The following is a 12,756-nucleotide window of genomic DNA, read 5'->3' on the forward strand; positions in this document are numbered from 1 at the left end:
TATTTAAGGGCTCTACATCCAGATTGCATGTTTGCTACCAAACAGCTCTATAATAACCACTTCAACAATAAAGACATGGATGTGCCTTTTGGTATTGGGTTATTTCTTAAAATGTCACGGAAGCTCTGATGGGTGAGAGTTCTGACGCACGACACAAATAAGCACAATGTTAAGAAGCTAAAATGTTTGGTTTATTACAACAGTTCAGAAAAAGGACTTTACATTTATAAAAGGTGTTCAAAACAGTATTGCTTAACCTGAGTAGAGAGATTTCAGATAGACGTGGCTTCTGCTTCCATATGAAATAACACATTTTTCCTGATACAGTATGGAAACACATTGGTCTTTTGTTGTGGATATCTTAGTCAAGGGAATGTTATAAAAGCATGTGGGTTTAATACTGAGGTAAAAATAGAAAAAGGACATTTTATAAGTCAGTATTTGTATTTGTAAGTTGCTGATGTAACCGTTGTTAGTCCATCAGTTATCCAGTAAACTGATAAACAGCCTGACAGAGTGGCGTCAGCCCTGGTGTCCCACTGTAAAGCTCAGTCTTTCTTCTTGGAGTGGCCACTGTGTCTCTGGTAGTAGAACACAGTGAGCAGCACCCACAGGTTCAGCAAGGTCATGGCGATGAACCTCACCAGGACTACGACAAAAAGTGCAACGTTAGAATAAAGGTGGCTGCTGACGCCTAGAAAAAAAGTTGATGTGATCATTTAAGTGTGAATAACCAAGAAGAAACTGTAGTTTCGTCAGACTGCAAAACCACAAACGTTCCCTTTCACGTGCAATGCTGACGAGATATAAATTCTTATATTAGAAATACACTGAACAAACCAGGTTACATCAGTGCACCACAGTGGCAAAGGAATCCTGTCGTGTAAAACTAAGATGATAATTGTAGACCTGGAGAACAAATCTGTGTAAAGAGTTTCCTCTCTAATGTTTAAGATGATTAAAGATGTCTCATCTGAGCGACTTCACATCCCACGCTCATTTGTAATTCAGTCCGACTTACCCTGCATGTCTCCAGTTGTCACGGTGGTGGTGTAAATCCGTGCTGGAACGAAGAGGAAGCCAGAGTTAATGACATCCTCGTTATCCAGCGGAGCATCTAATATTTAATTAATGGAGCGCTGAATTGCTAATTTGTTAAATTAGGAGCCAAGTAAATAGTATAATGCATATTCACAAACCGAAACATTACAATAACAGTACTTCAGGGAGGAGGGGGAAAAGAAAGTCACAATTGTGTTATGCATTTCTGAATTTATTAAACACGGAGGGTTATATAGACATGAGGGGGAGAGCAGTGTTTTTAATGCACATTTACTGATCACACATCAAGTGTATGTGTACTGTACGTGCTTAGTAATACTTAACTTGAATGCTAAACTTAAGTAGCTTCATGTAAAGAATATTTATGAGACAGGAGGTACAGTACGTGACACTCACCTATACACGTGTAGGTGGCCATACCCCAGGTTAGGGCACTAACCTGTCCAGCGTCCTTAGTCTTCCAGAGGCACTGCAGCTGAGCAAACTTACTGGCTGCGCTGATGAACGTGCAAAGGCTCTGGAAAAAGAGAGATGTTTCAGTACAGCTCAATGTGAAAAGTTTCTGCAGTTCGTGAAAACCTCCACTTTAAGAGGAGCTGCTGGATCGCTGCTCTTACCTATTTATATGCAAAAAAATGCTTTTCATACACGTTCATCTCATTAAACCGACGGCACTACTCGACATTTCAAAGGTCTGGCTGTCTTTCTGAGATAGCACGGCATGCAACAAAGTCTAGATAACTTTCTGTTCAAATCTCTACCTCATTACTCCTGACTGATGACATGCCATTCTTTTACTCATTGTACGAATGATGATTGATGCGGAAGTGATTTATTACCATAGCCAAATCTATGATCCACTTCTCCACGGTGAGGAGCTTCCAGCCTCCAACAAACCTGAAAAACCTCATGTCAAGGTAATAACACGTGACACAGAGAGTATCTACAAAGGCCGATGGATCATTGGTTTTCTGCAACACTGAATGAACACGTCTTTGTTCGCCCGTTCGTTGATATTAGAAAGAGAAGCTGTGCAGTGAAAGGATACACCAAGGCGTAGATGACGCTGTGCCGCAGGCTACCGTTGTAGTGGAGTATCAGGAGCAGAAGGATGACATCTGAGGACACACGGCAGGTCAGAACAGGCACTGATTCAGTGAAAACGATGACTGGGCTTCCAGTGTAAGACTCACTTACTCATCAGACGGCTAATATTTCTGGTTTGGTGACAATGGTGGTCTGACATGGTATCAGTAATTACAATATACACCTTTAAGTGACAGCTCACCTTGAGCGATGAGGATCGGATATTCCAGGTATGTGGGAGGTGGGTAGTCATAGTACATCTGATACGTTACAAAGACAATGAACCTAAAAGGCAGATGGTGTCAGGTTAGATCATAACACTCAGCACAGAGTGAAACGGAGACACTGATGAAATGCATCAAGAGCAAATATGTTAAATCCTCAATGCTGGGAAAGTGAGAGGAGTTTGTAACCAACTCAACCAAAAACCTCAGCAGCCGGGCGGGACGCAAATAAAACCTGACAGCCAGCTGATATCATCCCAGCTATTTATACTATATGGAGCTATAAAATATTAGGCCACTTATTGCACCTTTGGGATGTGGTCACGTGTGAGTGGAGACTGTTCCCACCAGCAGTGATTCATTAGGGATGACAAGAGTGGAAGTATGCCTACGTGTATTTAACCAGGAGTAATGCTTTTCTGGATTACAGCCATGCTGTGCAATTTAGGCCGATAAAACAGGTTTATTGGGGCATAAATAGCTCATGCGGGGGGGGGGCAGCTTTAAGGCTCAGCTATTTGACTGTAGCATGCACGGTGACAGCAGGCCATCACTCACCAACACAGAGGAGAGGTGTTAGGACAGTGCAGCTGCAGCCAGGCACCGAGGAGAGACAGGACACACAGTATTTATATACACAGGCACAAAGCTGCTTCCTCCCAAACCACAAATGATCCTAGTAAACACTGACAGTGGCTCCTTATGCAGCCACATAGGAAAACAGAGAGACCACAGTCCCTCACAGCACATGAGACCCTGATCTCACATCAGAGCAGTCATTTCTTTTTCAGTCCTTTGTTAGTACTGGTTTTATAAAGTGGTTTATGTTTTAATTTCATGGCTCCACACTGTTAGATTATTTTAATTGGAAGCCAATCTCTCTATTTAACTCTTAATCTAGAATAAAGAGATGGCTGATCGCTCAATTTGTCACATATTAAATGGAGTTTGGAGGTGTGGCTGTCTACACAGGAGGTGCAGCCAGTCAGGAACAGGAAGACAGCATCACATGAACATGACACCAGCACAAGTAGAAGTAATTCAACTGTCTGCACGCACCGTCTCACTTCATCCCCACTTGTAATTACGCACTCCACGGATCCACGTTCACTCCCCCCTCCCCATAAAACAAACAAACAGTAGCCCTACGACTCACGTACCCGATCAACTCGAGGAGGAGGCTGTGGAGGCTGACTCCCGTCGTGGATTTCGCTCGCATCAGGACTAAAATCTGCGGGAACTTCAGCACCATGCACACAAACAGCGTGCTGAAGTTGGCGACGTGCAGCAGCGTGTCGGACTGCATCGTGCGCAGGTGGGAAAAGACAAAACGGGAATTTTAGCTCACCAGATATGTGAGGATTGGACTGAAACTAGCAGCCAGATGCTGCTGCGGCGACGTCACCACTGGCAAGGTGGCGCGGTTTAGAGGGGCTTCCGTTTTAAACCTTCGACGTAAAAGACCTTTATGTAGAAACCGTATCGAAACGGGTGCACGTTAAAGAGTAACAGAGCTGGTAGAGTTTGGTCGAGTTTTAAAAAACTGCGTGTTTAAAAATGGCTGCTTTTCCTTCATTGTTTTTAATCCGATTGATAGATGGCCACTTTTATTTTGAAGGCGGGCTTGCTTAGTTCCCTCCACCACTCTGTGCACCCGCAGCAGTTTCCTGTCCGCCGGCATCCTCCCTCTCTTCCGCATTCATCCTCTGGAAGCTGATTGGCTGCTTGTGCACAGAAGTTAGACCAAAACATTTCAAATGCTCGTTTCAGCTCTTCTCCTCCTGTGTTGTCATGTCTGAACCTCAACACTGTTAAAACTACACTACATGAATAAAGTAGTTTTCTACACTCACATGATACTGCTTACTGTTATCAGCAATCTGTGCATTTGTAATGCATTCAAACTGAGCTTTGAACCTGCCATTAGTGTTTTATTTATCAGTTTCTACATTATTGACTCATCACTCAGACTTTGCAGGATCAAATCTTTATTCCAGTTGACTTGACATCATAATTTAGCAACATGAAGCTCATACAACCATCTGAGGGCGACTATTTCAACTTCAACAGGGACCAACATTTGTGTTTTAGTCAGGACAAAGGGGCGGCTCCGTGCTGTACAGCACATCAAATGGCACTTTAAGGCAGCTACGACATTACAAAAACCTGAGACTCCCAAGTTCACATAAAGCACACGAGAGACACAGAAAGAAAATAGTTTCATGGCTTCACCGTGGAAGGATGGCTTATACGTCCTTAAAAAAAGCATGTAACAGCTGTGTGATGCATTTTAAATAACAAAATAATAATAAAAGCTAAAATATATTCTATATTTGTGTGCACCTCTGTTTGAGTGTGCAGGTTTTCTGCAGAGAAATGTACAGCAGAGGTGATTCAACCTTTCACTCATCTAAATTTGAGCAGGTATCATGTTAGATGATCAAGTATCTTACTAAATACTTGATGGAGCGTGGACAACACAAGTGTGACCTGCTGGTGTTTTCTCTTCTTCCTTTTTATCAGTGAACAACTGCTTTTAATGGGAAGTTTGATACACTATAAATAAGCAGGAATTCTAAAATTTGATCACTGACTGACTGAATATATATTAAAGGATGCAAACGTAGGACAGAAAGCTTTTCTAATTATTCCTGACTCTGTCCCTGATATGGCTTCTATGTAGATTTGTGTTGTGTGTAGATCTGTAGAAGATTTTACTCTCCCAACATCAGGTCTCAAATAAAATCAAATCACCTATAGCTGGCCTGTGTCGAGTACCACATGATGTCAAACCCATCTCCTCCAAAATGAGCCTGATGTGCAGTTACAGTAACTCATCGTCAGAGCGGCCTAACAGGGCAGCATCTCAGGGTCCTGCTTGCGCTTGTGATGGCTTCCAGAACGGAGAAGCATCCTGTCCAGTCGGACCAGTTCGCTTCCCAGTGGAGTCGACAGCCTGCTGCCGAACATCTGGCTGGTGGTGTTGGGGACACGATCAGAGAAGAGCGACAAGTAGCTGGGCAGAGGCTCCTCTGGCTTCAGCTGTCCCTGAAAAAACCCACAGGGGTAGAGCTGCAGTCAGATGTTTGCTGGCAACATCCAGCTGTGGATGAATCTGACGTAAAACTTCACAGGGATGAACGAGGACTAATGATTCTGTGAAGAACTATCACATATGCTGCATCATCACAGTTACTGCAGATGTTTAAAGTGGATTGGATTTTCAATTAATCAATATCTAAATGGTTTTAGCAGGAAATGTGTTTAGATTTCAGCATGTGTGCACATTTAACATCCAGAACATGTGGTCTTACCATCTGATCATAGTTGGTGAGAAAGTTCCAGTTCTTCTCCCTGTGAACCAGAATGTTTTGGTTAAGTCTGTCTCTCTATAAAAACATTTGTCTCCAGAATGGTTGTTTGTATTCATCATGGTGGAAATGATGTGATCTCTTCCTCTGCACTTGTTTGGAGCCTTGACTTTATACGCACCATTCCCGGATTCCTCTCCTCTCACTCCACACCAGCTCTTTCCACACTTGGTCCTGTTTAACTGGATCTCTCTTATCCTGATCCTGATCCAAGGACACCGCGTCTCCTTTCGTGTGGCGCGTCCTGTCTGCGGGTGGCTGAGCTTTGACAGGCCTGGTTCCGTTGGATCGTTCCGGTAACCGGTAGCCAGCAGAGGATGCGCGGCGGATACCGTTCAGGTCCATTGTGTTGGCTAGATTAAAACGAAACGCAGTTGTTAAATCGTTAAAACAGATCAAAGAGCACTTATAGTGCAAAGGAAAGTCAGCCAAAGAGTCGGCGCCACAGAGAGCAGGACGCGTAAAGCAATCAGTGCCAAGCGCTTTGTTTACGCCTCCATGGAAACGGAGTTCAAATCCAGCAGCTGAGGACAGAAACAGAGCTCAGATACAAAATACTGAGAAAACAGGACAGAACTAACTCCAGAGGACATTAACCACAGGGAATCAGCAGCAGACGGAGAGACAGATCAATGGCAAAATAAAGAAGTGGACAACAACTGCTGATGATCAGTGACCAAAGTCTAAACTAACCTGATTTTATAATAGCACGTTGAAAATGAACATAAAGCAGGATTGATTTGATATTTGTTCAAGATATATTCAATGTTATGGACGATTGAATTAGTGTTGAAATAACACACATGCATGTCTAACTCTTCGTGCAGTCCCAAATCATGGCAAATAACATTTCATTATATTCATTATTAAGTTTATATCTGCTAAAAGTAACTGTTAACTAAAAATGTACTTGATGCTTAATATGTTATTATTAATAACATTTCATTTGAACATATCAAGAGCATCAGAACTTCAGCACGCAGGTCATACTGTCGATCGGAAGTGGGAAATGAACCTTTATTCTGAAAGGCCCTTTTCCCACCGGATGGAGCGTTACCTTCAGTGTACCAGTGGATTGACGGAAATTAGACCCTCAACTGTCTGTCTGGTCATTTTCCTCATGAGCGACTTGAAAGGAGCAGCAAGGTCAAGGTAACGTTAGTAATCTGTATGCATTGTTAGCTGCATGAAATGTGGTGTTTATTTCTGTTTCTAGTCGTGAGGTGCATTTTAATAAGGCTCGAAGGCTTGCCCAGTATTTACCCTAGGTGATATTAACGTCACAGCAGATGAGCTAACATGAGTGAACATCGGAGAGGAGCCACTTGTGTGTCCTGGCAACTTTTTTCCACGATGTATGAGCATAAAGTCAGTTATCTGCTAACTGCTCATTAATACTAGACGTGAACCGGAATAAATGTGGTGTCCGATATCTGTTATCAAGCCCGAACCGGCTTCCAAACATATGCTAGCGCGCTAACAGTGTCCTGTGAGCTATCTTAAATAACAGTTTGCTTAGCAGCCGAACTTAACGGAGAAATCAATGAAATGAGCGTCAGGACACCGGGTGAGCTCCAGATGGCTTCAGATCACCAAGCATGTGATGAGGAGTCGATGCTGAGTGAGCTGACCTCTTCAGCTGGAAACATGTAGTCGGTGTTAGCCAAAGCTAGGCTGCGACAGGTAGTAGCGCTTTAAAACAGTCACATGTTGGCCAGCAAGTGAAATAGTAGGTCCTGGGAATCGTATTCATGCAGTTGTGTGGGAATAGTTTGCAAGAGTTTGGCTAAGAGGCTGTGAATTAGTGGAGCACACGCAGGTGTTTGTATTAATCCTCTGTGTCCAGGTGGAAGGGACTTAAAGGATGTCACCAGACTACCTGTAGCCGCCTCATGCATATTATAGCGGTGAGCACGCAAGTTGTAAACACCAGTGTTGTTGGACCATTTCCACACTACAACATGTTAAATGTTTGTTTTTTTTTTACATTTTAATGTTGTATTTTCACCAGATTGCAAACTTACATGCTGATTGCCTCCTGCGTGCTCTGCTGCAGTCCTACTGTATTGTGCTCAACTTGGCATTTAATATATCTACATACAGTGCAGTTAGTCCAAAGAGATCTGAATCTGAAAATTCTTTATTCAGCCCAGGGGGACATTGTTTTGCTTTGTTGCAGTTGTTCTCGATCCAGACAGAAAGAAAAGGAACCACAACACAAATAGAAAATAACACCAATACAAAAATGTCAATAGTTTGTAAAGACTAGTTTGTACATCTGGAATAAAGGGTCATAAAACAGTGGCTGCTGATAATGATTAATGGTCTGATGGTTAATGGTCTGACAGTATTGTCTCTTTGTTAGCTTTGAGGATGGGTGTGGGATGACATCATGGATCAACCGAGGCTTACTGAAAATTAGGGCCATTGTCCCAAGTCACACTGCAGAGTCCTAATCTCAGAGAGCCAGGGAGTGACCTTAGAGGGAATCTTCTCAGCGGGACTAAAAGCATGAAAGATGATGCTTAACACTGACTGAAATGACCATTTTGTCTTTGAATAACTAGTCGGTTCAGTTATCAGGTATATAATGGAATTGAACTAAACAAGTGTTTATTTTATTTTGTGTTTTTTGTGTTATTGTGTGTTTGTACTGAAACCCTGCTGCAGTCTTCCATTGTGCAGCTCTATCTAAAAGGCATGTAGTCAGTGTATGTGCTGCATGAAGTGGTGTTAGATGAATGCCTTCTGCTTGAGAGTATCAGAGCAGGGCTGTGACAAAAGCTTACGTCAAAATTGATACTTTACCAATTCTCAATAAAGTATGATAATAATGTCTATCACAACAATTGTACTCCTCTACTATATCTTCCTAACAATTACTTGTTTTATACACTTAAATTATACTGTATAAATTCTATATATGCTGAATTATTTATTTTTCTTTATCTTAACCCTAAAGAAAGAGCTCACAGGTGAGCTTCAGCCACACCTCTCTCTCATAGGGATTCAGTACTTTTACATCAGCATTTTTTGTGCGGGGCAGTCTTCCTAATCACAGACACATTCTCTGCACTGAAGGTCTTATGGCTGACTAGTCAGATAAAGTGGCAGTGATCATGATTGGAAAGTGAGAGTGACAGGACAGTTGAGTAGTGTCAGTACTGTGAAAGTGAGCAGGCTGTAAATAGCTGCTGGACCTGGGACTCTGGGGATCAACAGGGTATAATCAGAGAGGGAAGGGGTTTTGTTATTGGAGATTGAGGAGGGGACAGTCTGTGTGCTTGGAAGTTATTTTGGGAAGCAGCTTGGTTAGATGTTCTGCTGGACACAAACTGTGTCTCTTGATTTTAGTTTGGCTGGACTAGGAGGCTCCCAATGGAGATCAACAAAAAAGAGGATCAAGTAGAAGATAACAGTGAGTGCTGTGTGGTTGGCAGGACTTTAGGCTCTGTTTTGCCTTTCCAGGCCTTAGGCCTGTGTGTGCTTCTAGTTTATTATCTCAAGTTTTATATCCTTTTCCTTCCTTTTCTCCTTTTACAATGTCGGGCTTTCAAGGTTAGACTAGTAGATGAGACCGTGCTCACCAGACACCTTTTTTTCAAAACCTTCTATAGGAAAAGCAAAACCATCGCTTTTGCTTTCTAAAAACTGATATTTTATTTAGAGTCAAATTCTGAATTTCTTAGTTTGGAAGCTTTAGGCCTGTAAATCATCAAACCTTGGTGGTTTTATAGCTTGGACAGGTCTATGGGTGCTTTCTTTAAAAAACTGAAAAGCTTCAGTATAGTCACATCTCTTCACAAAAGAAGTGAAGTTCTGCTTAATTGAGAATAGACCTACTTGTGTTCTCAGAATAGGTCTTCTAATATTGTTCCAGCCACAGGCCCTGAGGGGGAGATGACAAAGGAGGATGTTTCAGAACCTGTCGAGGGGGACGTCGTCCTGGGCTGCCGCAGCAGACTCTCTTCCCATCACCGGCCAGTTATCCACCAGGTGGCTTCTGCACCCATGCCCAGTGACTGTGGTGAGGAGCCAATACAGAGTCATAGATGTGACATTGCATATCACAAGCTTTGTGACTGGAATTTAAAAAGTTTAATGATTTATGGGGGTTGATTTAATCCTGCAGTTGAATTAATGAAATGAAAACCCCCTAGTTGTTGATCATTTGACCAGTGTGACTAATCAAGAATCAAGTAGTAACTTGTCATGTCTGATTTCCTGCGGGGGCAAAAAATCAAGGCACTCACATCCTGCTAAGTAACGATTACATTTTTCAAGTGGCAGATTTATTTCTTGCTCAGTGTTTATTGTTGTAATAATGTCATGGTGCCGTTTTCATCATATTAGCCATCATCGTTTTGATGGCTAATACTTTCTGAAATATTAGAAAAGAGTCTGTCAGATGAACAGGTTTTCTAAAGTTGAACTTCCTCTTGTGTCATGTAGCTCACTGTGGAGTGTGTGGAGTGTTTCACTGATATACGTGTGGCCATGAATCACCTTAAGGAAGCCTTGTAATATTTAATAATGTCCCTAAAGCACCAAACAAATAAAAAATAAGGTCTGTTGGTTATTAGCCTTAGTCAGAATTGATACTTTGTTGATCCCTCAGGTGGAATTGTAGGTGTTTCAGCAGCCTCGATAATTACAATTAACATTACTAACTTACTATGCAAACTTCACTTTTTGGACATTTTGGTACATTTATATGACTCTAAGGTGCATGTAGACACACACACACACATCAAGTATGGTGAAGTGCGCTTCCTCCTTTTTTCATCTTTTCCTGTTTAGTCAGATCCTCTCCCAGAACGGTCCGTTCAGAATCCTTCACATCGTCGCCGTCGCTTGAGGTTGATGTCACGTAGTCACACCTCAGGCTCAGTCCAAACACCGCCCACAGAAACTCCCAGTTCCACATTGTTTTTCCTCGCCTCATTCTGCAAATGCCAAAATAGTAGCAGCAGAGCGCACCGCACGGACACAGCTCACCTTTTGGATATAGACATACACAGAAGTCTCTCTTCTCTTCTCCCATCTTCTCAGCATCCGAATAAAATGCTGATTTATTTTCTTTTGATGGAGCACTCCAGTACAGTATTTGTATTTGTATGTAAAGTTCTGACCGTGGCTGCTGGATTCACTTCAAGACTGAAGCTCAAAGATGGACTCACTCTGACTGTACCCTAACCCTGGGTGAAGTGAAGCCGTAAGTGTTACCCTGTAAACTATTTTATCTTGTTTGTGTTCTGGGTTAGCTTGTTGAATGTAGACAAATCTGCTCTGTATTGCTCAACATCTAATGTGACTAACGTTAGCCTCTCGCAGACTCTGAAGCAGGAGACAATTTTTGATGTCGTAGAGATATCGTGTGAAGCATTTAAAGCTACATTTATGCGATCCATAGGTTGGACGTAGCATGTTTATGTAACATTGTTGTGACACGGCGTAGATCAGCTGTTTCTGCTGTTACCACAGTATATCTGTGATCCATACAGACAGGCCTTGACATTACTCCTAGGACAGCACAGCAACCCTGTGTTACTAATAAGAGGGAGTAAAGGACAGAATCACTGTCTGCTTTCTCTCAAACTTTTATTTACTTCAGCACCAAGTTAGTGTCACACCAGGAAGCTGCAGTGACGGTCACATTATTTTCCTTATTCCTTTATTTTTCATCAACATCTCCTTTGTAATTAACACATGGTGTTTACTGTAGCTCTTGTACTTTGCAACACACTCTTAACAATTCAAATAAAATAAAAATAGTTTAAAATGAGTAAAATTAAAATAAAATAAATAAATAAATAAAATTAGTGTGAGAAAATATGTAAATTCTACATACAGTCATTATTTAGTGAAGCATACAAAGTATCAACCAGTTTTTTGTTTGTGCCTCAGATTACAGGGGGTATAGAGATTGTGAAGCATCTGTGGATGGACCATCTTTGAAAGTTTTTGTGGACCTGTCACCAGAGGACCAACTGGAACAACAGCTTATTTCCCACATCCAGGGAGTCACAAGCACCTCATGAATCTAAAAAATTAAATAATGTTAAATACATTTTTATTTTATAATTTAAACTCCAACTCTTTTAGTCTCCTGCTCTTTATTGTGATTGGTTCTGTCCGTACTTGAGTTACCAGAACTAAATTTGTTATAGCAATTAGTGATTTATGCACTGTCTATATCTAGGGTTTTCAAACCTGGTCCTGCTAGCTTTCCTACGGTCTCTGCCCTCTCCGCAGCTGTTTACCTGGATAAAGTGTGGTCAGTAAATTAGAAGCTGGAAGAAAATACCTGATCCAGGTAATCTTCTGTGGGTAGGACAGGGATAGTTGGACAACAAACAGGGCAGGGGGTCCTTAATGACCAGGTATGAGAACCCATGGTCCTTCTTGGATGGGATATATAATGGTAAAAGTGTATAGTGGTGATGTCAATAAATACTTTACAATATCTGTAAAATGTCTGATGTGATTTGATACTTAGCTGATGAGCAACCTGGGTATGTGTTCAAAGACTATAACTTTATGAATTTCTGTGCTGGTTTTTACCCTATTGTGCATTATATGAAGGAATCTAAAGCAGCTTTTAATTATAATAAAGATGGTTTCAAACTGAGTCCACTGAATTTCAGCATCTTACTCTTTACCATGCAGGATGCTGTAACCTGAACTGTGCAAAGTAATACGTGCATCCACTAAGAGGCTTAGGGATTCCACCCCAAGACAAAGATGGCCTTCCTTATTCCTGTCTCTTGCTGTGACAGACTACTGCATAGAAAATGGCTGATGCCACCATAAAGTGGTGTCTGTAGGAGTGTCCTGCTCACTCCAGAGGAACTGAGTCATCTTAACAGTGGTGAGGTGACTCTTTTGGTACAGGGCAGTGGTGGCGTTTGTCCTGTCCAGTCCAACTTGCTGATGAGGTAAACATCCAGGTATTTGTCTGGACAGTGTATGTCCACTCTCTGGATGTTTGACGGTCTAGTGTAGTAATGTAT

General features: G+C 41.9%; 3 protein-coding genes across 3 annotated transcripts in view; 1 reads left to right on the forward strand and 2 right to left on the reverse strand.

Annotated features, from left to right (window-relative positions):
• Positions 1 to 169: 169 nt before the first annotated feature.
• On the reverse strand, positions 170 to 3,778 carry slc66a3 (solute carrier family 66 member 3). Its single transcript, XM_026354032.1, has 7 exons — positions 3,533 to 3,778; positions 2,351 to 2,433; positions 2,111 to 2,180; positions 1,902 to 1,959; positions 1,459 to 1,579; positions 1,022 to 1,063; positions 170 to 649 (listed from the first exon to the last, which is right to left on the reverse strand). The coding sequence occupies exons 1-7, from the start codon at positions 3,676 to 3,678 to the stop codon at positions 549 to 551; spliced, it is 621 nt and encodes a 206-aa protein (XP_026209817.1). The 5' UTR covers positions 3,679 to 3,778; the 3' UTR covers positions 170 to 548.
• Positions 3,779 to 3,855: 77 nt separating this feature from the next.
• c12h2orf50 (chromosome 12 C2orf50 homolog) lies at positions 3,856 to 6,279 on the reverse strand. The gene is made up of 3 exons (XM_026354033.1): positions 5,865 to 6,279; positions 5,687 to 5,726; positions 3,856 to 5,420 (listed from the first exon to the last, which is right to left on the reverse strand). Exons 1-3 carry the CDS (start codon positions 6,086 to 6,088, stop codon positions 5,223 to 5,225), a joined length of 462 nt encoding a protein of 153 aa, XP_026209818.1. The 5' UTR covers positions 6,089 to 6,279; the 3' UTR covers positions 3,856 to 5,222.
• A 2,586-nt stretch (positions 6,280 to 8,865) lies between these two features.
• LOC113159043 (CAP-Gly domain-containing linker protein 4) overlaps positions 8,866 to 12,756 on the forward strand; it is a 28,413-nt gene continuing 24,522 nt past the window's right edge. Inside the window, 2 exon segments of the mRNA XM_026355515.1 lie at positions 8,866 to 9,161; positions 9,624 to 9,770. Coding sequence (XP_026211300.1) covers positions 9,122 to 9,161; positions 9,624 to 9,770 — 187 coding nt within the window. The 5' untranslated portion in view covers positions 8,866 to 9,121.

The sequence above is a fragment of the Anabas testudineus genome, chromosome 12 (assembly GCF_900324465.2).
Source record: "Anabas testudineus chromosome 12, fAnaTes1.2, whole genome shotgun sequence".
NCBI classification, from domain to species: Eukaryota; Metazoa; Chordata; class Actinopteri; order Anabantiformes; family Anabantidae; genus Anabas; species Anabas testudineus.